Genomic DNA, 23034 nt, shown 5'->3' with positions numbered 1-23034 from the left:
CATGCGTGTGCAGTGTGTGCTGCTGCGTGCGCCCCGCGTGTGCGCGGTTCCTGCGTGTGCAACGCGTCCGCGTGCAATGAGCGTGTGTGCAATTGACATGTGCGTGTCTGCAACGTGCGTGCGTGTGCGACCCCTGTGCCTGTGCATCCGCACGCCCCGCGAGTGTGCAACCGGCGCGTCCCGGCTTTTCCGCCCCCGCTCCCTCCCTGCTGCTGCCGGTGCGGGCGGGGCCGGTGCCGCCGGCGGGGCCCGGGGGGGGGGGGGGGCGGCGGCGGCGCCTTTAAGCGCGGCGCAGGTCCGTGCACAGCCGGCCCCGCCCCGGCGGGCGCGCGCGGGCGGCGGGAGGGGCGCAGGCGGTGCGCGGGGCGCAGCGGGCACCGGCGGCAGCGGCCGCACCGCGCCATGGGCGCTCCGCCCGCCCGCGGGGCCGCGCTCCTGCTGCTGCTGCTGCCGCCGCTGCTGCTGCTCCTGCTCCTGCTGCTGCCGCTGCCCGCCCCGGGCCAGCCTCGCCGCCCGCCCCCGGGACCCGCCACCGGCATCGGCACCGGCACCGGCACCGGCACCTGCCCTCCCGACGCGCTCCTGCCGCTGCTCCGGCCCCGCGGCGGCACCGGGGACAGCGGCAGCTCCGGCGGCACCGGGGACAGCGGCGGAGCGGGGCCCTGCTCGAGCACCGGCGTTTCCAGCGGCACCGGGGACAGCGGCGGCGACGGGCCCTCACCGGCCACGGGCGGCTCGGGCGGCTCCGGGAACGGCAGCGGCGCTGGGACCGCACCGGGCGCTGGCGCTTCCAGCGGGGGCAGCGGCGGCATCGGGTGTTCCCGAGGCATCGGCGGCTCCGGGGACACCAGAGGCAGCGGGAGCCCCGTGGGTGCCCAAGGCCAGGGAGGCACCAGGAGCACGGGGGGCACTGGAGGCGCCGGGGACACCGGGGACACCAGTGTCCCCTTGGACACCAGGAGCACCGGGGATGTGATGAGCACCAGGGATGCTGGGGACACTGGGGGCACCCAGGTCCCCAGGAACATCAGGGATACTGGACATGCTGGGGAGACTGGGAAAGTCCCCAGGAACAGCAGGAGCACCAGGAAAGTCCCCAGAGACACCAGGGATACTGGATGTAATGGAGACACTGGGAAAGTCCCCGGGGACATCAGTAGCATTGGGGAGACAATGGGCACCAGGGATGTTGAGGACACCCTGACCGCGGGGGCCACCAGGAGCCCCAGGAGCCGCAGCAGCTCCCGCCAGCGCCGCAGCCCCAACACGGCACCACAGTTCCAGCCCTCCAGCTACCAGGCCTCAGTGGGGGAGAACCAGCCGGCTGGGACGCCAGTGACACGGGTGACAGCGGTGGACCCCGATGAGGGGGAGGCAGGCCGGCTGCACTACACCATGGCCGCCCTCTTTGACAGCCGCTCCGATGCCCTTTTCACCATGGACCCTGTCACTGGTGCCATCACCACCACCGCCACCCTGGACCGTGAGAGCAAGAGCACCCACGTCTTCCGGGTGACAGCAGCAGACCACGGGACGCCCCGGCGCAGCTCCATGGCCACGTTGACGGTGACAGTGAGCGACACCAATGACCATGACCCAGCCTTCGAGCAGCCTGAGTACCGGGAGAGCGTGCGGGAGAACCTGGAGGTGGGCTACGAGGTGCTGACGGTGCGGGCCACTGACGGTGATGCCGGTCCCAACGCCAATGTCCTCTACCGACTCCTCAACGCCGGTGGCACCAACGAGGTCTTTGAGATCGATCCCCGCTCAGGCGTCATCCGCACCCGTGGCCTCGTGGACCGTGAGGCAGTGGAGGCCTTCGAGCTGTTGGTGGAGGCCATGGATCAGGGCCAGGAGCCAGGACCTCGCAGCGCCACGGCCACCGTCCGCATTGCTGTGGAGGACGACAACGACAATGCACCACAGTTCAGTGAGAAGCGTTACGTGGCACAGGTCCCCGAGGATGTGGCGCCCAACTCAGCTGTGCTGCGTGTGACAGCCACCGACTGCGACAAGGGCAGCAATGCCCTGGTGCACTACAGCATCATCAGCGGTAACACCCGTGGCCACTTCTACATTGATGCTCAGACGGGCGTGCTGGACGTGGTCAGCCCCTTGGACTACGAGGTCAGCAAGGAGTTCACCCTACGGATCCGGGCACAGGACGGCGGCCGCCCACCCCTCTCCAACATCAGTGGTTTGGTCACCGTCCAGGTGTTGGATGTCAACGATAATGCCCCCATCTTCGTCAGCACGCCCTTCCAGGCCACCGTGCTGGAGAACGTGCCAGTGGGTTACTCCGTCATCCACGTTCAAGCCATCGATGCCGATTCGGGTGACAATGGCCGGCTGGTCTACACCCTCCTGGAGACTGGCGCCAGTTTCCCCTTTGCCATAAACAACAGCACCGGGTGGATTGTGGTGGCTTCTGAGCTGGACCGAGAGGTGGTGGACTTCTACAGCTTTGGGGTGGAGGCGCAGGACCAGGGTAACCCCCCCATGGCCTCCTCCGCCAGCATCAGCGTCACCGTCCTGGATGTCAACGACAACAGCCCTGAGTTCACGCAACGGGAGTACGGTGCCCGCTTGAACGAGGACGCAGCAGTGGGCACCAGCGTCCTCACCGTCTCTGCCGTTGACCGCGATGCCAACAGTGTCATCACCTACCAGATCTCCAGCGGCAACACCCGCAACCGCTTCTCCATCACCAGCCAGAGCGGCGGTGGGCTCATCTCCCTTGCCTTGCCTCTGGACTACAAGCTGGAGCGGCAGTACCTCCTCACCATTGCTGCCTCCGACGGCACCCGCCAGGACACAGCCCAGGTGGTCATCAATGTCACCGACGCCAACACCCACCGACCTGTCTTCCAGAGCTCCCACTACACTGTCAACGTTAACGAGGACCGGCCGGTGGGCACCACGGTGGTGGTCATCAGCGCCACGGATGAGGACACAGGGGAGAATGCCCGCATCACCTACCTGATGGAGGACAGCATCCCCCAGTTCCGCATCGCTGCCGAGACAGGGGCCGTCACCACCCAGATGGAGCTGGACTACGAGGACCAGGTGTCCTACACCCTGGCCATCACGGCACGTGACAACGGCATCCCGCAGAAGTCTGACACCACCTACCTGGAGATCCTGGTGAGCGATGTCAACGACAACGCCCCCCAGTTCCTCCGCGACTCCTACCAGGGCTCCGTCTATGAGGACGTGCCCACCTTCACCAGCGTCCTCCAGGTCTCTGCCACTGACCGCGACTCGGGGCTCAATGGCAGGGTCTTCTACACTTTCCAAGGGGGTGACGATGGCGACGGTGACTTCATCATCGAGTCCACCTCAGGCATCGTCCGCACCTTGCGCCGCCTCGACCGGGAGAATGTGCCACTCTACTCCCTGCGGGCATTCGCTGTCGACAAGGGGGTCCCAGCCAAGCGGACGCCAGTGGAGATCCAAGTGACGGTGCTGGACGTCAATGACAACCCTCCTGTCTTTGAGCGGGATGAGTTCGATATCTTTGTGGAGGAGAACAGTCCCATTGGGCTGGTGGTGGCCCGGATCACAGCCACCGACCCTGATGAGGGCACCAATGCCCAAATCATGTACCAGATCGTGGAGGGCAACATCCCTGAGGTCTTCCAGTTGGATATCTTCTCTGGTGAGCTCACCGCCTTGGCTGACCTGGACTACGAGTCCAAGGCAGAGTACATCATGGTGGTCCAAGCCACCTCGGCCCCCCTGGTGAGCCGGGCCACCGTCCACGTCCGCCTTCGCGACGCCAATGACAACAGTCCCCAACTCAAGAACTTTGAGATCCTCTTCAACAACTACATCACCAACCGTTCGGGCAGTTTCCCCGGGGGGGTCATCGGTCGCATCCCAGCTCACGACCCTGATGTCTCCGACAGCCTCACCTATGCCTTCGAGCAGGGGAACGAGCTCAACCTGGTGCTGCTGGACCCCCACAGTGGGGACTTGCGCCTCAGCCCTGCCCTGGACAACAACCGCCCGCTGGAGGCCGTCATGAGGGTCTCTGTCTCGGGTAAGACCCCCATCCTGGGGGGGGGGGCTTTAGGGGTAGCAAGGGGAGGTTTGGAGCCCTTGTGGATGTCTCCCTCCTCCCACTTCTGCATGGAGCTGAGTTGTTTTGGGGTCCCACCACCCCATCTTGGTTGCCCCTACCCTCCAGATCTGGGGGGGGGGGGGGTGATGGGGATTCTCTGCCACCCCCCCAACCCAGACATCCCAACTGGAGGCAGTTGGGGTCCCCTGCACCCCCTTTTCCTTTCCCACCCCCAGTCTCAGCCCTGGGGTGTCAGGGGGGGTCCAATACACCAGTGCATGGGTTTTTTTGGAGGGGGTTCAGGACCCCGTGTGTGTATTTGGGGAGGGGTCTTGGCACCTCACTGTGTGTGGCTGGGGGGGGACACAGGACCCACTGCATGTTTTTGAGGGGGGCACAGGGCCTGTACCTGTATTTGGGAGGTTCAGAGCCAGGTACGTACATGGGGGGGGGGGTCATCCTGGTACCCTTATGTGTATGTTATGGGGGGCCTGGTGGGTGAATTTGGGGGGGCTCAGGTCCAATGCAGTATTTGGTGGGGGTCCTGGCACCCTAACACGTGTGTTTCCAGAAGACCCCAATGCTTGTATTGGCGGGGGTGGGGGGCACGGGGCCTGGTGTGTGTGTTTGGGGGGGTCCTGGCACCCTGGCTTCTCCACTGGGGGGGGTCTCCAAACCCAATGCATCTGGTTGGGGGGGTCACTGGAAGGAAGAGGCCAAGAGGGGGGCCATGCCAGCAGTGCTTGGTGCGGTTTGGGCTGGGGGCTGCCAGGGGGTTCACCTCGCGGGGGGAGCAGCTCCTCGGCCGCCTCCGGGCAGAGAAGGAAACTGAGTCACGGGCCATGTTGCAATGTCCCTTGTCCCCAGCCACATGTCACCCATCGATGCTCAACCCCCCCTAACCCCCCTGGACCCGCCCTGGGCCGGGTTCGCTGCTCCAGCTGCACAAAGCCCAGGGGCCCAGGGCACAAAGGGTGGGGGCAGGGAGCCCCCCATGCCCAGGCCATGCTCCCCGCCAGTGCGGGGGCAGCCAGGAGGGGAACAAAGGGTCCGGCCATAGCCGGGCCCCCGCGGCTGCAGCCATGGCAACCCCACCTCCCCGGCCACCAGCCACGGGCCACTGGGCAGCCTCGGCCCCCCGCCGCCCCCCCATGGCGTCACCCCCTTTTCCCTCCCCCTGTCCCCTCCATCCGGCTCTCCCCACGTTCCCTCCATCCATCTGTCCACCCACCATCCGTTCTCCATCTGTCCCACATCCCACTGCCCCTCGTCCTGGCCAGGAGGAGGAGGAGGAGGAAGGTGGGTCCCCCAGTGCGCCCCCCGCCATGGTGCCACTGGGTGAGTTGGGATGGGTGCCCCGGGGTGGGTGCTGTCCCCATCATGTGGTGGCCAAGCAGGACGGGTGCCCCATAACCGGCGTCATCCCCATCCCACGGTGACCGGCTCTGTCACTAACCCCTCCTCTTCCCCCCCCACCTGCAGATGGGGTCCACAGCGCGACGGCCCAGTGCACACTGCGGGTGACAGTGATCACGGACGAGATGCTGAGCAACAGCATCACCCTGCGCTTGGCCGACATGTCCCAGGAGCGATTCCTCTCCCCCTTGCTCAGCCGCTTTCTGGAGGGGGTGGCAGCCGTCCTGGCCACCCCCCGCCACCGTGTCGTTCTCTTCAACATCCAAACGGACACGGACGTGGGGACTGCCCTTATCCTCAACGTCAGCCTCTCGGTGCTGCTGCCTGCCTCAGGACACAGCACCCGCTTCTTCTCCTCTGAGGAGCTGCAGGAGCGGCTCTACCTCAACCGCTCGCTGCTGGCCGCCATCTCGGCCCAGCGGGTCCTGCCCTTCGATGACAACATCTGCCTGCGCGAGCCCTGCGAGAACTACATGCGCTGTGTCTCTGTCCTCCAATTCGACAGCTCGGCTCCCTTCCTCGCTTCTGACACCATTCTCTTCCGTCCCATCCACCCCGTCACCGGCCTGCGCTGCCGCTGCCCGCCCGGCTTCACTGGTGACTACTGCGAGACGGAGATTGACCTCTGTTACTCCAGCCCCTGTGGCAGCAACGGGCGGTGCCGAAGCCGTGAGGGCGGCTACACCTGCGAGTGCCACGAGGATTTTACCGGTTAGAGCCTGGCACCTCCCTCCCTCAGCCATCCCTGGTGTCACCTTGTCCATTCCCCTCCAGCGGTGATCCTGTCCTCTTGGTGTCCATCCCCGTCATCCTTTCAGGCAGTTCCCCTTCATCTACCCCTCCTCGGCTGTCCCGCCATCATCCCTTCATCCAGCTCCTCTTCAGCCAGCCAGGCAGCTAGCCATCCCTTCCTCCTGGTGTCCATCCACATCATCCAGCTCCTCCTCAGCCCTCCATCCTCTAGAACTTCTTCCACTGTCCCTCCGTCATCCATCCCCATCATCCCTTTGTCCCACTGCAGTCCTCCATCATTGATCCCCATCAGTCTTCATCCCATTCCTCATCAGCCTTCCTCACCTATCCCTTCTTCTGCTGGATCTCCACCATCCATCGTGGTCATCCCTTCATCCTGCTCCCCTTCAGCCTTCCGTCATCCGTTCCTTCCTCAGCTGTCCCTCCATCAGGCATCCTCCGTTGTCCCTCCCTCCTCCATCCCTCCCTCCTTCCCTTAGTCTCCAGCTCCTTTATCTTCCTCCTCTCGTCCATCTCTCCACCTTCCTCCCTCCTCTCCACCCCAGCCCTCTCCCTCTGCCCTCTCTCCCTATTCCTCCTCCCTCACCCCCTCCCATGTCCCCCCCTGCCCTGTCTTCTCATCACCCTCCGTGTCTGGTCCCCGGTCCCCTCTGTCCCTCCACCCCAGTGTGGTCCCTGCAGGAGGTCAGTGGGCGGCCGGGGACATTGGTGGGGGCAGAACCTGGGGGACACCCTGGGGTGCAGGGACACCCCATCCCCACCTGTCCCCACCATGGTGGCCCAGCAGTCTGCTCCCCACGACTGACCTGGGGACACACACCCCCCACGGTCACCGGGAGACTGGTGGCACTGGGGACGACCCCCACCCGCCGTGGGGACCCCTTGGCACCCCCAGCCCCTGCGGGACACCCGGGTGGGGGGGTGCCAGCTGGTGGGGGAGGGGAGGGGGGCTTTGACTCGGTTGCCATGGTGATGGGAGGTGGTTGTCACAGTGATGGAGCTGGGGATAAAGCCGCTCTGGAGCTGATGGGGGGGTGGGTGGAATGGGGGAGGGGATCCCCACTCCCCATTTTGGGGGTCCCGGGGATACCTGGTGCCCTGAGCGCGGTGCCGGGTACCAGCTGGGCCTCATGCAGGGGAGCGCTGCGAGCTGAGCGCCCGGGGGGGCCGCTGCACTCCGGGGGTCTGCCGCAATGGGGGCACCTGCCTCAACCTGCTGGTGGGGGGGTTCCGCTGCCAGTGCCCCCCCGGGCACTACGAGAAGCCCTTCTGCACCATGAGCACCCGCAGCTTCCCCCCGCGCTCCTTCCTCACCTTCCGTGGCCTCCGCCAGCGCTTCCACTTCACCCTTGCTCTGACGTGAGCCCTGGGGGGGGGGGACAGCGAGAGGGCCCCTGGGCATCGGATGGGTGGGGGGGTGATGGGTGCCCTGTTGGCATCACCCGCGGTGATGGGGTGTGGGGTGATGGGGTACGGGGTGATGAGTGCTCCATTGGCATCATCTGGGGTGATGGGGTGTGGGGTGATGGGTGTCCCATGAGTATCATTTAGGGTGATGGGGGGTGGGATGACCCCTTGGCATGGGGGCAATGGTGTGGGGGGCACCCTGTGGGGGCAGTGGGGCACGGGGTGAAGGGTGCCGGTGTATCCTGCAAGGTGATGGGGCGTGGGGCAGGCCAGGGAGCTGTAGGGTGAGGGGGTGAGTGTGGGGGGGCACGGCAGGGGGCTGGGGGGGTTATGGGCAGAGCCTGGCACTCATCCCCACACCAGGTTTGCCACCAAGGAGCGGGATGGGCTCCTGCTCTACAACGGGCGCTTCAACGAGAAGCACGACTTCGTGGCGCTGGAGATTGTGGGCGAGCAGGTCCAGCTCACCTTCTCGGCAGGTATGGGCACCGTGCCTGCCACGCCCTGGCACGGCATCCCCAGCATTCCCTCCCGGGCATTGCCCCCTGGCACTGCTTGGCACGGCATCCCGGGCATCCCGTCCCTGTCCCCGTCCCCGTGGCACTTCAGCCCTGGCACCCCCACACCCCTGAGCCCCCCCTCCCTGGGCCCCCTCCCTGGGCCATGCCCACAGCCCGACCACTGGTGCCTGCAGGTGAGACCACCACCACGGTGTCCCCCTTTGTGCCGGGTGGTGTCAGTGACGGGCAGTGGCACCGGGTCCAGCTCCACTACTACAACAAGGTGGGGGCACCCCGGGGGGCACCCCGGGGGGCGCAGGGGGGAATGGGGGATGTGGGGGGAGCGGGGTGAGATTTGGGGGGGGGGGGGGGGGGCAGAGGAAGAGGGGATGGAGGGTGGGGATGTGGGGGGGACAGAAAAGGAGAGGAGCAGGGAGGGGGTTTGGGGGGATGGAGAGATGGGGGAGCAGGGTGAAGATTTGAGGGACAGAGGCATGGAGGGGAGGGCTGGGGAGAGCATGGTGGGATTTGGGGGAACAGGAAGAGGGGATGGAGGAGCAGGGTGGGGGTTTGGAGGATGGAGGGATGAGGGGAGCGGTGTGGGGATCTGGGGGGACAGAAGAAGAGGGGATGGAGGGGAGCAGGGTGGGAGTTTGGGGGGCTGGAGGGCGGTGGGGCTGGAGGGAAGAGGGAGGATGAGAAGCGGGATGAAGGCTGCAGGGCTGGGGGCAGCACGGGTCCCACAGCTCAGGTGTTGCCCTCAGCCGGTGCTGGGGCGGTCGGGGCTGCCCCAGGGCCCCTCAGAGCAGAAGGTGGCCGTGGTGACAGTGGACGACTGCGACACCGGCATGGCCCTCCGGTTCGGCCCTGTCCTGGGCAACTACTCCTGCGCCGCCCAGGGCACCCAGTCTGGCAGCAAGAAGTAAAGGGGGTGGCCTTTGGGGTCCCCATGGGTGTGGGGGGGCCCTTGGGGTCCCCAAGGGTGAGGATGTGGGTGGGTGGGGGGTCCCTTGGGTTCCCCATGGGTGGTGGTGGGGAGGAACCTTGGGGTCCCTGTGGGTGGGGGGTATCCCCTGGAGTCCCCATGGGTAGGGGTGTCCCTTTGGGGTCCCTTGGGTTCCTCATGGTGGGGGGTGGGAACCTTAGGGTCCCTGTGGATGGAGGGGGAGGTCCCTTGGCGTCCCCATGGGTAGGGGTGTCCCTTTGGGGTCCCCATGGGTGGGGGAGTGGAGGGGAGGGTCCCTTGGGGTCCCCATGGGTGGGGATCCCTTGGGGTCGTTGGGGTCCCCATCAGTGGGGGGTTCCTTGGGAGCCCCTCGAGGTCCCCATGGGTGACGGTGGGTGCTGCAGGTCACTGGATCTGACGGGGCCGCTGCTGTTGGGCGGCGTGCCCACCCTGCCCGAGAGCTTCCCCATCCGCAGCCGGCAGTTCGTGGGGTGCATGCGGCACCTCCACATCGACCAGCGCCCCGTCGACATGGCCGCCTTCATCGCCAACAACGGCACCCTTCCCGGTGGGGGGCACGGGGGGGGCGCCGGGGGTGGGCAGGGATGGGGCGTGGGGCTGTGCTCGCTGGGCGTGGGGTGAGGGGTGTGGGGGTGCCAGGCCACGGGGGCACAGCGCAGGGCTGGGTGATGTGGTGCAGTGCAGCGCTGGGTGCAGTGCTGGGTGATGTGGGGGGTGTGAGCCCTGTGCCCCCCGCTCCCCCCCCCGCAGGCTGCCCTGCCAAGAAGACGCTGTGTGACGCCAGCACATGTCGCAACGGTGGCACCTGCGTGCACGAGTGGGACAGCTTCAGCTGCCGCTGCCCGCTGGGCTTCGGGGGCAAGACCTGCCAGGAAGGTACCGGGGGGCACGGGCATGGACGTGGTGGGGGGTTTCCGGGACAGGGGGGGGACCAGCACCCAGACCCCACGCCCTGTGTCATCGCAGAGATGGCGAGCCCGCAGCGGTTCCTGGGCAGCAGCCGGGTGTCCTGGAGTGGGCTGGCGCTGCCCATCACCCTGCCCTGGCACCTGGGGCTGATGTTCCGCACCCGCCACCCCCACGGGCTGCTGCTGCGGGCCAGCGCTGGCCCCCGCGCCACCCTCACCATCCAGGTATGACGGGGGTACGGCCCTTGGGGGGGGGGGATTGCCCTGGGGCAGTGCCAGGGGTGACGCCCCGGGGATGCGGGGGGCACTGACGTCCCTCTCGGCAGCTGAGCGAGGGGCAGGCGGAGGCAGATGTCTGGCAGGGGGGCTCCCGCCTGGCCTGGCTGCGGCTGCCCCACGCCAAGGTCAACGACGGCGACTGGCATCACCTCCAGCTGGAGCTGCGGGGGGCACCCGGCCGCACCCCCACCACCACCCTCCTCCTCCTCGCCCTCGACTATGGCCGCCATCAGGTAGGCCGGGACAATGGGGGGAAACTGAGGCACGGGGCGGGCACCCTGCCCTGCTCACCCCGTGGTGCCACCACGGCCCCCACGGGTGTCCCCGTGCACACAGGCGGTGGCCGACGTGGCTGGGGAGCTGCAGGGGCTGCGGCTGCGGACGCTGAGTGTGGGGGGGCTGGCGGGTGACGGCGGCACCGTGGAGCAGGGCTTCCGTGGCTGCCTGCAGGTACGGGCAGGGGCAGGGGGGCACGGGCAGGGGGGCAGGGGGGCACGGGTACAGGGCAAGGGGAGGTGGGCGTGGGGAGGGATGGGGCATTGGGCATATGGGCACAGGGGTGGTGGCAAAGGGACAGCGGGGAATGGGCTTGGGGACATGGCACAGGGCATGGGGACGTGGGCACGGCGGTGGGGGGCACGGGCATGTGGACGTGGGTGTGGTCGTACAGCGTGGGGACGTGGGACATTTGAGCACAGGGCGTGGGGACGGGCGTGGGGACACAGGGTTAACTGTGCCGTGGCGTGTGGCTAAAGACATGGGGACATGGGACGTATGGGTGGGGGGACACCGGTTGCGTGTGGGGACATGGACACAAGGGATCCATGGTCACGGGGCCGGGGGGGCGCAGGGACGTAACCCTGGGATCTGGGCATGGGGACAGGGACGCAAGCGGGGGGGACGGGGGTAACTCCTGGAGAGGGGGTGGGTACAGGCACGGCGATGCGGGGATGGGGTGGCACGGGGTGGGGGGCTCCCGGGTTCCAGAGAGGGAAACTGAGGCACGACGGGGGACGATGTGGCGGTGACGCAGGGCGTGCACGTGGGTGAAACGGCGGCCAGCGCGGTGGCACTGAGCGTGGCGCAGGCGGCGCGAGTGAACGTGGAGGGGGGCTGCGCCCTGCCCGACCCCTGCGACTCGGGGCCCTGCCCCCCCCACAGCTACTGCAGTGACGACTGGGACAGCTTCTCCTGCCGCTGCCACCCTGGTGAGCGCCCGGGGACACCCCCAGCACTGCCGCCCCTGGGTGCTGCCCTTGGCATGGCCACCCGCTCTGGGCACCGCATCCCGCGTCGCTGTCCCCTGGGCGCTGCCACCCCCATCCCCATGACACTGCCACCCTCCCTGGTGACACCCGCTCCTTATGATGTCCCCGATCGTGCCCGTCCTTGTGCCCAGGCTACTTTGGTGACAGCTGTGTCAGCGCTTGTGCCCTCAACCCCTGCCAGTCCCTGGCCACCTGCACCCGCAAGCCAGGCTCGGTGCACGGTTACACGTGTGAGTGTCCCCAAGGTCACTTCGGTCCCTACTGTGAGCACAAGTGAGTGGCAGCGAGGGACAGGCGCCCGTGGCACCCGTGCATGCCCGTCCCTCTTGCTGGGCTGGGGTTGGGTGTGCAAGGGCACAGGGTGGGCGCGTGGAGGGCACAGTGCCCGTGCAAGGGGCACAGTGGGTGTGTAAGAGCCATAGTGGGTGTGCAAAGAGCACAGTGGGCATGCAAGAGCTATGGTGGCTGTGCAAGGGTTGGGATCCACACATGGGGGGCACAGTGGGTGTGTAAGAGCCGTAGTGGGTGTGCAAGGGGGCAGTGGTGGTGTGGTGTGAGGTGCGGTGGTTGTGCAAGAGCAGGATGGGCACAAAGGGCACACGAGGTGTGCAAGGAGCACAGCAGGCGTGCAAGAACCATGGTGGTCGTGCAGGGGGTGAAGCAGTCGTGCGATGGCGGGGAGTGGTGCTTGTGCAAGGGCAGGGCGGGCACAGTGGCCGTGCAAAGGGCACGACGCCCACACAGGGGTCAGGGTGGCCATGCAAGGGACAGGGTGGGTGTGTGCCACGCGGTGCCACGCCGTCCTGTGCCGCCCGTGCAGGGAGGCCCAGCCGTGCCCACGGGGGTGGTGGGGCCACCCCACCTGTGGCCCCTGCAGCTGTGACGTCACCAAGGGCTTCGACCCTGACTGCAACAAGACGACGGGCGAGTGTCGCTGCAAGGTGGGTCCCCGGCGGCCCGCGGTGGCCCGCGGTGGCCTCAGGGGATGGTGGCCCCCCACCACATTGTGCCATCCCCCCCCAGGAGAACCACTACCGGCCGGCGGGCAGCGACTCCTGCCTGCTCTGCGACTGCTACCCCACTGGGTCCCTGTCCCGCCTCTGCGATGCCGCCAGCGGGCAGTGTCCCTGCAAGGCCGGCGTCATCGGGCGCCACTGCGACCGCTGCGACAACCCCTTTGCCGAGGTGACGGCCAGCGGCTGTGAAGGTGGGTGACGGGGAGCGGGTGCTGCTGTCACCCTGCGCCAGCCTGTGTTACCTTGGGTCATCCTGGTTGATGGCGACCGGGTGCCACTGCTGTCACCCTGTGTCACCCCAGCATGACACCCCACTTCACCCCACAGTCAACTACGACAGCTGTCCCCGTGCCATTGAGGCCAGCATTTGGTGGCCCCGCACCCGTTTCGGGCTGCCCGCCGCTGCCCCCTGCCCCAAGGGCTCCATCGGTAGGTGGGGGGGGGGGTCAGGGGTAGGTGGGGTGGCACCGGGGTGGCACTGCTGGGATGGGGTGGGTGACACTGTGGTGGTACTGCTGGGACAGGGCCGGAGGGTGATTGCTAGAGTGGTGCTGCTGGGATGGGGCTGGGGGGGGGTGACACCATGGTGGCATTACTGGGATGGGGGGGACATGACACCGTGATGGCACTGCTGGGATAGGGATGGGGGGGTGTGGCACCATGGTGGCACCTCTGGGACAGAGCTTGGGGTGGGGGGGTGATGCTATGGTGGCACTGGTGGGATGCGATGGGGGGGTGACACCGTGGTGTCACTACTTGAATGGTGCTGGGAGGTGACACTGCGATGGCACTACTGTGCTGGGGGGGGATGTGACACCACGGGATAGAGCTGGGGTGCGGGTGACCCGGCAGCATCACTGCTGGGCTGAGGTAGGGTTGGTGACACTGCGGTGTCACTGCTGAGCTGCCGTTCCCGCAGGCACCGCGGTCCGGCACTGTGACGAGCACAAGGGCTGGCTGCCCCCCAACCTCTTCAACTGCAGCTCCCTGGCCTTCGCCGCCCTCCGGGGCTGGGTGAGCGCCCGGGGCGGGCGGGGGGGGGGCGGTCAGGGACACGGGCACAGTGCCGCCACCGTGTCCCCGCTGACGGTGCCACCCTCCAGGCGGAGCGGTTGGCACGGAACGAGTCGGCGCTGGATCCGGCGCAGTCGCGGCGCGTGGCCCTGCAACTGCACGATGCCACCCGTCGGACCGCCGCCTATTTCGGCAGCGACCTGCGCCTGGCCTACCGCCTGGCCACCCGCCTGCTCCAGCACGAGAGCGCCCAGCGCGGCTTCCGCCTGGCCGCCACCCAGGACGTCCACTTCACCGAGGTGGGGCCTGACGCCGGGGTGACGGGCACCCTCGGGCCGGGGAGGCGCGGTGGGCCGGGGGCGTGTTGGTGCAAGAGCCCGCACGCGGGGGTTGATGGGCAGCGTTTCTGCAAGGTGTGGGAGCGCGGAGCATCTCCTCCGTGCCTCGAGCCGCAGGGGAGCGTGGGCTGGTGGCGGGGGTCCCGATGCTGGGGTGACAGGCACCCGGGCAGGGGAGGTTTGGGGCTGCAGGGAGATGCTTGGAGAGGGACGGGTGGGTGGTGGGGTTGGCTCGTAGTGCTGGGGTTCCCCCTCCACGCCGTGAGCCATGGGGGGGGGGTGTGGACTGGTGGGAGTGGCCTGACACCGGGGTGCTGGGCACCCCCTCAACGGGGCAGGGGGTGGGTTACAGCAAACCCGGCACCAGCTGGCACTACGGGGGTACCCCACCCCGCGCTGGGAAACAAAGGCGAGGGAGGGAGGGAAGACCCCTGCCCAGATCCCAGGGTGACGGCACCCGTGGGCGCTGCCCACCCCTGCCCGTCCCGGCAGAACCTGCTGCGGGTGGGCAGCGCGCTGCTGGACGCCAGCAACAAGCGGCACTGGGAGCTGATCCAGCAGACGGAGGGGGGCACGGCCTGGCTGCTGAAGCACTTTGAGGACTACGCCAGCGCCCTGGCACAGAACATGCCCCAGACCTACCTCAGCCCCTTCACCATCGTCACCCCCAACATTGGTGAGCAGGGAGCTCCGGGGACGGGGACATGTGTGTGCCCAGGGGACATGCATGTGCCCAAGGACATGTGTGTCACCAAGAACATGTGTGTGCCTGCGGGACATGCGTGTGCCTAAGGACACGTGTGCTCCTGGGGACGTGGGCATGTGTGTGCCCAGGGTTGGGGGTCTCTACGTGCTGAGGGATGGGGACATGCGTGTGTCTGGCGACACATGCGTGACCAGGCTTGTGGGCACGCGTGTGCCCAGGGGACACATGGCTGTGTGTGCCCGGGACACGCGTGTGCCTGGCGACATGGACTTGAGTACCGTGGCCCCGCTACGTGTGCCCAGGGGACGCCTACCCAGGGACCTGCACCATGGGTGCCAGGGGCCGTGGGTGCTGGGGTCCGTGGGTGCCGGGCACATGGGGTGCTGCGGGGCCCCTGGGTGACGCGGTACTGCAGTGGTGTCGGTGGTGCGGCTGGACAAGGGCAGCTTCGCGGGCACCCGGCTGCCGCGCTACGAGGCGCTGCGGGGGGAGAAGCCCCCCGACCTGGAGACAACCGTCATCCTGCCCGACAGCGTCTTCCGGCCCCCTGAAGGCAGGCGTGAGTCCTGGGGGGGAGGGGGGAACGGGGCTGGCACAGGCTGGGGGACGGGGGGGGCGACCCTGGCACATCCATGGGGCAGCAGGGTTGGGGACCCCAGCATGTGGGGCTGGCAGGGTTGGGACCCCAGTGTGGCAGTGGGGCTGGGGGGGGGTGGGGAAGGGGACGCTGGCATGAGCGTGGGGCTGGCAGGGTTGGGACCCCAGGATGGGATGGGCACAGCTGGGAACCTTGGCACAGGGCTGGCAAGGATGGGGGGACCCCGGTGGGGCTGGCAGGGTTGGGGACCTCAGGAGGGGGCTGGCAGGGTTGGGGGCACAGAGCAGAGCATCGTGCCAGCCCCCTGCCCACCCACCCCAGACCCCTCCGCCGGGCACGGGCAGCCACCACAGGGCACAGGTGGGCAGGAGGAGGAGGAGGAGGATGAAGAGGCTGCAGAAGAGGACCAGGAGGATGAGGATGAGGAAGAGGAGGTGACCCTGGTGACCCGGCACAAGCGCCATCCAGCACTGGGCGAGGGCCAGGCCATCGCCAGCGTCATCATCTACCGCACCCTGGCTGGGCTCCTGCCCGAGCAGTACGACACCGACAAGCGCAGCCTCAGGTGCCTGTGGGATGGGGGGCACGGGGTGGGTGGGAGGGTGCCCATGGGGTGCCAGGGCAAGGCAGGGTGTCTCTAGGGTGCTGGAGGATGGGGGGACAGGAGGGTGCCCCCAGAGTGCCCGCAGGTCCCTGGGGAAGGACTGGAAAGGGTGCCCCTGGGGTGCTGGGAGATGGGGTGCTGGGGAGGGTGCCCATGGGATGGCCAAGGATGGGGCACAGGGGGCCAGAAAGGGTCCCCATGGGGTGCCAGGGCAAGGGAGCACGTCTGTGGGGTACTGGGACACGGGGGACAGGGGTGTCCCCTGAGCATCCCCAGGAAAGGCACCCATGGGTGCTGGGACACGGGCGAGCCAGGCAGGGTCTCATGCAGTGCCCGGGCACAGTGGGGCACCGAGAAGGGTGGTGGGATGCCCGTGCCCGGGCGGTGCATCCTGACCCCGCTGCACCCCAGAGTGCCCAAGCGTCCCGTCATCAACACGCCGGTGGTGAGCATCAGCGTGCACGCGGGGGGGGCGCGGGCACCGCGGGCACTGGCGAAGCCCATCACCCTCCAGTTCCGGCTGCTGGAGACCCAGGAGCGCTCCAAGCCCATCTGCGTCTTCTGGAACCACTCCCTGCTGTGAGCCGGGGGGGGCGGGTGGGGACAGGGCCGGGGACACCCCCGGGGGGCAGGGGGACACACACATGGGGACGGGGCCACGCTGGGCAGCCCAGACCCTGGTGGGTGATGCGGGACCGGGGCTGTGGGGTGACATCCCTGGCAGCGCTGGGTGGGTGGTGGGGAGACGGGGCGTTGGGCTGGCAGCCCTGACCCTGGTGTCACCGGTGGGCAGTGGGAGGGGACACCTCTGCGGTGTGCCTGGGTGGGGGTGGGTGTCCCGGCAGTGTCCCCAGGGGGATGGGGGGGTCCCTGGGTGGGGTGCGCGTCCCGGGCGGTGGCTGAGGGTGCCGGCGCAGGGCGGGCGGCGCGGGCGGCTGGTCGGCGCGGGGCTGCGAAGTCGTCTTCCGCAACCGGAGCCACGTCAGCTGCCAGTGCCACCACCTGACCAGCTTCGCCGTCCTCATGGACATCTCCCGCCGCGAGGTGGGACACGGGGGGGACCGGGGGGGCCCAGGGGACCCGGGGGAGGCCACGCCGTGGGGCGGGGCTGGAGGGGCGGGGCTTGCGGTAAGGGGCGGGGCCTGGGGGCGGGGCCTGGCAGAAGGGGGGGTCAAGTGGGGTGGGGTCAGGGATGGGGGGGTGGGTGCCCATGGGGCGGGGCCGAGAGGTGGGTGGGGGTCCCACGGGGCAGGGCAGAATGGGGGCGGGGTTCCAATGGGGCGGGGCGGAGCAGGGGAGGGGGTTCCCAGGGGAGGGACTGAAGAATGTGCGCAGGGTTTGTCATAGGCCTAAGGCCCGGGGGGGGGGGGGGGGGGCATGGTGGGCGGGGCTTCCCCACGGCAAGGCCGGGCACCTGCAAGGAGGGGGCGTGTCTCGGGGGGGCGTGTCCACCCGGGTCACCCGCCCAGCACGTGGCGGGCGTGTGCCGATGGGTGCCACGGTGCTGCAGAACGGGGAGATCCTGCCGCTGGCGGCGCTGACCTACGCCTCACTGGGGGTGGGGCTGGCGGGGCTGCTGCTGGCCGTGCTGGCGCTGGGGGGGCTGCGGGGACTGCGCTCCAACCGCCACAGCATCCGCCGCCACGGCGCCACCGCCCTCCTCCTCGCCCAGCTCGTCTTCCTGCTCGGCATCAACCAGGCCGACCTCCCGGTGCGCGGCCGGGCGCGGGGGGAAGGGGGACGGCGTGGGGGGCGGGGGACAAAGGGGGCAGGACTGGGGTGGGTGGGGCTTTCAGGGCTCGGGGATCCCCCACCTCCAAGGCATTCTGGGGTGGTGGGGCTCCGGAGGGAGGGGTACAGTGTGCAGTGCTAACCGATGGGCAGAGCCACAGTGGGCTGGGCCTAAGGGGGTGGGGCCTCTCTAAAGGGGTGGGGCCTCTCTAAAGGGGTGGGGGTCTCAAAGGGGTGGGGCTCAGGGTGGGGCCTCTCAAAGGGGTGGGGCTGCAGAAGGAGTTGAAGCTCTCAGAGGTGGGGCTCCTAGGGTGTGGTAGCAGGGGTGGGGCTACATTGAGGGGTGTGGCTTTCATGGGGGGGCTGCAGAGGGGGCAGGGCTCCAGGGGGGTATTGCATGCGTTTTGCATGGGCGGGGCTCCCATGGGACGGGGTGGGTGTGTCGGGGACGGGGCAGTGACGTGCTGGACGCAGCTGGCGTGCACGGTGGTGGCCATCCTGCTGCAGTTCCTCTACATGAGCGCAGTGGGCTGGGCGCTGCTGGAGGGGCTGCACCTCTACCGGCGCCGCAGCGAGCCCCGCCACGTCGACCGCGGGCCCATGCGCTTCTACCATGTGCTGGGCTGGGGGCTGCCCGCCTTCATCACCGGTGAGGACACGCCCACAGGGCCAGGCCCCGCCCCCCGGCCCTAGCCCCGCCCCAGCCCTAGCCCCGCCCCCCGGAGCACCCAGTGCCAGGCCACTCACCTCCCCCGGTGGCCACGCCCCCCTCTAGGGTTTGGTCACGCCCCCTGAGCCACCTCACCCAACCAGCCCGGGGCAGGGCGGGGTCCCATCTCCATGCCCCGCCCCAACGGCATAGCCGCCTCCATACCGGTGTGGCCCCGCCCTGAGAACGTAGCCACACCTCAGCATGGCCACGGCCCTGCACTTTGGCCACGCCCTGAGTTTAGCCCCGCCCCATAGCCGTGTCCCAACCTCCTTGATACGCCCCCAGCGCCATCGCTCCAGCCCATCCCCATGGCCCCCCATGCCGTTAGACACGCCCCATGGCCATAGCCCCGCCCCCGGCCCCGCCCCTCGGTTTGGCCCCACCCCTCGGCTTGGCCCCGCCCCTAAGCCGTGCCTTGGGGGCAGGGCTGGCGGTGGGGCTGGACCCCGAGGGCTACGGCAACCCCGACTTCTGCTGGCTCTCCATCCACGACAGCCTGGTCTGGAGCCTGGCGGGGCCCATCGCCTGCGCCGTGGCCGTGCGTACGGGGAGCTGGGGGGGGGTGCCCGGGTCACCCGGGGGTGCCCACCCCCTGCCCGCTTACCCCTCTGCCCCCGCAGGTCAGCATCTGCTTCCTCGTGCTGGCGGCCAGGGCCACCTGCGCCACCCCGCAGGGCTTCGAGAAGAAGGGCACGGCGTGAGTCACCCAGGCGGTGGGGCGCCCCTGGGGGGCGTGGGGTGCTGGGGCACCCACGGGTGGCAAGGGAGCACGGAGCGCCCGTGGGTGACGGGGGCGTGTGAAGGGCATGGGGCACCCATGGGCGGCAGGGGCAGACGTGGTGCCCGCAGCGCGGGAGGAGGTCTTGGTGGGGAGCGCAGAGCCATGGCACGGGCAGGGCTGCGGGCAGGGCTGCGGGCAGGGGGCTGACGGCGGTGCCCCCAGCTCCGGGCTGCAGACGGCGGTGGTGGTGCTGGCGCTGCCCAGCCTGGCCTGGCTCCTGGCCTTGCTCTCCGTCAACAGCGACGCTCTCCTCTTCCACTACCTCTTCGCCGTCTCCAACTGCCTCCAGGTGACCGGGGTCCCCCGGACCCCCCCCATACGTCCCCTGTGCCCCCTGCGCCCCCTCCCACCCCTACAGAGCTTCTGCCTGCCCCCAGTGCCTTCCCGTACCTCCTGTACCTCCCCATACCTTCTCCTGCCCCTATACCTTCCTGCAGCCGCTCCATCCTTTGCATCCCCTATACCTCCCCGTGCCCCCGTAGCCGTATACCTCCCCTATACCCCTGTACGTCTCCTCCCATACTCCTCTGTGCTCTCTGCACCCTTATCGTCCCTATAGGTCCCTGACCCCACAGTACTTCCATCCCCCATACCTGGGTCACCCCGTACCTCCCTGCACCCCCATACATCTGGGCACCCCTGTACCCCTATGGCTGCACAGGGAGCCTGCCGGGAACGGGCCCTTCTCCTGGTGGGTGCCCCGTGGGCACCAGAAATCCCTGAGCCGTTCTGGGGTGCTGAGGGGAGGCACCCATTGAGCCGAAAGGGTCCCGCACCCTGATTGGGGTGCTGATGGGGGGCACCCAGTGGGGATGGGGGGGGGTCCCTTGCCCGGTCTGGGGTGCCGGTGGGGGGTGGGGGCTGGCTGGCATGCACCCCCCAACTCCTCCCGTGCCCGTGTGCCCCCCTCTCCACCTCAGGGCCCCCTCATCTTCCTCTTCTGCGTGGTGCTGAGCAAGGAGGTGCGGAGGAGCCTGCGGCTCAGCTGCACCCGCAGACGCGGCCCCGACCCTGCGCTGGCCACCAAATCCACCCTGACCCCCGTGAGTGCTGGGGGGGGCCGGGGAGGGGAGCCGGGGGGCACGGGGCAGCCGCCCGCCACGGCCGTGATGTCCCCATCCCCGTGGCAGGCCTATGGCTGTGACAGCACCTACGTGGCGGGGCGGCTGTACCCGGCACCCACCGGCGGCTCCACCGGCTCCCTGCACAGCACTGCGCGCTCCGGCAAGAGCCACCACAGCTACATCCCCTTCGTGCGGCGGTACCGCCTGGGGACACTGCCTGGGGAGGGTGGCAGGGTGGTGGGGCAATGGGGGCGGGACAGGGTGAAGGGGTGACGGGGTGTCACGGCAGCGTGGTGGTGGGGTGGTGTTGTGGTAAGGTGACAGGGTGGTACGGTGGCGGGGTGGCGATGGGTGGCAGCATGGCACAGTAGCAGCGTGATGGGGTGGCACGGTGAGAGGTTGGGGTGGCAGCATGGCACCGTGGCAGGGTGCCGATGGGTGGCAGGGTGACGAGGTGGCACGATGACAGTTTGGCAGTGTGGCGGGGCGATGGGGTGGCAGGGTACCAATGGGTGGCAGGGTGCCGATGGGTGCAGGTCTCCTTCTCTGGCAGGGAGGACTCGGGGCTGGCGGGCAGCCCGGGGCCGCGGGCACTGGCCGAGCCCGGGGGGCTCTACCTCGACGCCCAGGACCAGCCCGAGGGTACGGCCACCACACATGCAACAAGTGTGCCCTGCCTCAGCCGTGGTGGGGGAGGGAGGGAGGGTGTCCCTGGGCACCCCCTGACCTGTCGTGTCCCCCCACCCCCCCCGGCAGAGCACGACACGGACTCGGACAGTGACCTGTCGCTGGAAGACGACCGGAGCGGCTCCTACGGCTCCACACACTCCTCCGAGAGCGAGGACGAGGCCCCCCCTGCCAGCTGGGACACCCTGCCCGGGCCCCCCCTGCCCTCCCCTGGTACCGCCAGCCTTGGGGGGCACCCAGTGGGGGTGGGGGTCCCTTGTCCTGTCCGGGGTGCCAATGGGGGGCACCCAATGGAGATGGGGGGGGTTCCTCGCTGACTTTGGGATGCTGATGGGGGACACCCGGTGGGCATGAGGGGGGTCCCTCCCCGTGGCTGGGGTGCTGATGGGGGCACCCAGTGGGGATGGGTGGGGGTCCCTCGCCCTGCCCGTCCCAGCAGCCCCCCCCTGCTCACAGGTGACAGCCTGGTGGCCCCAGGGCGGCCGTACTGGCCGGGGGAATTCGTGACGACGGCCAGCGAGAGCGAGGGCCATGGGGGCAGTGAGACCCTGCGGGTAGAACCGGCGGGGGGCGAGGGACTCCCCCGGGGCGACCCCCCCCGCCTCAACGGCGAGGCGCTCCCGAGGGACCCCCCGCTGCTGCCCCTGCCCCACCCTCACAAAGGTACGGGGTGCCCTGCACCCAGCGGGTGCCATGGGGGGGGTGGGTGGCGCACCTCAAAGCTGGGACCCCCCCTCCGAAACCTGGGTGATACCCCCGCCCCACAGGCATCCTGAAGAAGAAGTGCCTGCCCCCCATCAGTGAGCGGGGCAGCACCCAACGCCTTGGGCCCCCCCCGCCGCCCCCTGCGGGCACTGCCGCCTCCTCGGGCAGTGAGGGCAGCAGGGTGGGGGGCACCGCTGCCCCCCGCCCCCGCCAGACCCTGCAGGAACAGCTCAGCGGCGTCACCCCCATCGCCATGAGCATCAAGGCGGGCACCGTGGACGAGGACTCCTCCGGCTCCGAGTGAGTGCCCCACTGATGGGTGCCTGTTGGGTGCAAGGGTGGCTGTTGGGTGGCCGTGGGGGCAAAGGTTTCCGTTGGGTGCCCGTCCGGTGTCAGGGTGTCCGACAGATGCCCGTCCAGGTGCCAGGGTTCCTCGTGGGTGCCCATGGGGTGCACGGGTTCCCATCTGGTGAAAGCATGGCTGTTGGGTGCAGCACTGCTTGTTGGGTGCCCGTTAGGTGCCAAGGTTCCCTTTGGGCACTGATTGGGTGCAAGTGTGGCTGTTGGGTGCCCGTTAGATGTCAGGGCGCCCATCAAGTGCAAGGGTGGCTGTTGGGTGTCCGTAGGGTGCCAGGGTTCCCATTGGGTGCCCATCATGTGCAAGGGCGCTCACTGGTTTGAAGAGGTCCATTGGGTGCCACTGGGTGGGCGGGTGCACAGTGGGTTTGAGGGTGTCCTTGGGTATGAACTGGGAGTGAGGGTCCCGTTGGGTGCCAGGGTACCCGATGAGTGCCCATCAGGTCTAGCAGTGCCCATTGGGTGCCCATTGACTGTCCATTGGGTGCCAGGGTGCCTGTGGGGGATGGGGAGGCCAGGGTGGCATGATGGTGGGCACTGGGGGGGTGTCTCCCTGCCCATGGGCACTAACCCCCCCCCCTTCTCTCCTCTCCGCCCGCCCCCCTCCGCCCAGATTTCTGTTTTTTAATTTTCTCCATTAACCTGCAGGGGCCAGGGGGCTCCTGCCCCCCCCCCCATTCCCCCACCTTCATTTCCCCCCGCCATCTGGGCAAGCGCTGGGTGCTGCGGGCGCGGAGGGCACCCTGGCACCCGCCTCGCCCCCGATCACGCATCTGTCTGTCTTGTTTTTTATCCCCCCCCCCACCACCACCCTTCGTGCCCACCCCCTGCCCGTCTGTCTCTCCGTCCGTCCGTCCCCCAGGAGCGACGAGACCTCCATCTAACAGGGACCCGGCAGGCACCCCCTGCCCCTGCCACCGCGCCGGGGACACTGGGACGGCAGGGGGTAGCACCGTGACGGAGGGGGCACCAGGATGGGGGGGGCATCAGGAGGGGGCACGGAGCCACAGACACGCACCCCCTCATTGCACTTTGGATCCTGGCAGGGATTTGCCCCTCACCCCGTTGGCACCTGGGGGGGGATGTGGCAATGTGGCATAGGGTGCCCCCCACCCTGCCCCCCCCCCAGCATTATCAACAGCCGCCCTGCCCAGTGGAAG

The 23034-nt window shown here is 68.7% G+C and overlaps 1 protein-coding gene across 3 annotated transcripts; it reads left to right on the top strand.

Moving 5' to 3' along the window:
- The first annotated feature begins 324 nt into the window (after window positions 1-324).
- Window positions 325-23034, top strand: CELSR2 (cadherin EGF LAG seven-pass G-type receptor 2). 3 transcript variants are annotated; one of them, XM_075775737.1, is made up of 35 exons: window positions 325-4042; window positions 5546-6190; window positions 7369-7591; window positions 8003-8118; window positions 8334-8422; window positions 8904-9061; window positions 9490-9653; window positions 9857-9982; window positions 10073-10239; window positions 10341-10526; window positions 10630-10743; window positions 11327-11501; window positions 11693-11834; window positions 12382-12502; window positions 12585-12768; window positions 12905-13006; window positions 13497-13591; window positions 13681-13890; window positions 14422-14605; window positions 15051-15194; window positions 15555-15798; window positions 16249-16416; window positions 16755-16881; window positions 17348-17548; window positions 18043-18217; window positions 18706-18818; window positions 18901-18977; window positions 19224-19350; window positions 19982-20104; window positions 20192-20322; window positions 20679-20767; window positions 20882-21025; window positions 21269-21475; window positions 21580-21817; window positions 22737-23034. In XM_075775737.1, exons 1-35 carry the CDS (start codon window positions 403-405, stop codon window positions 22756-22758), a joined length of 9171 nt encoding a protein of 3056 aa, XP_075631852.1. In that variant the 5' UTR covers window positions 325-402; the 3' UTR covers window positions 22759-23034. The 3 variants fall into 3 exon arrangements, with proteins under 3 accessions (XP_075631852.1, XP_075631851.1, XP_075631850.1); XM_075775736.1 differs by lacking the exon at window positions 22737-23034 and adding an exon at window positions 22488-22711; XM_075775735.1 differs by lacking the exon at window positions 22737-23034 and adding an exon at window positions 22488-22712 and having other exon boundaries at window positions 20679-21025.

This window comes from Balearica regulorum, chromosome 25 (genome assembly GCF_011004875.1).
Source record: "Balearica regulorum gibbericeps isolate bBalReg1 chromosome 25, bBalReg1.pri, whole genome shotgun sequence".
In the NCBI taxonomy this organism is placed as follows: domain Eukaryota; kingdom Metazoa; phylum Chordata; class Aves; order Gruiformes; family Gruidae; genus Balearica; species Balearica regulorum.
Note: the sequence above shows the minus strand (reverse complement) of the source record. Positions and strands in the feature narration are given on the sequence as shown.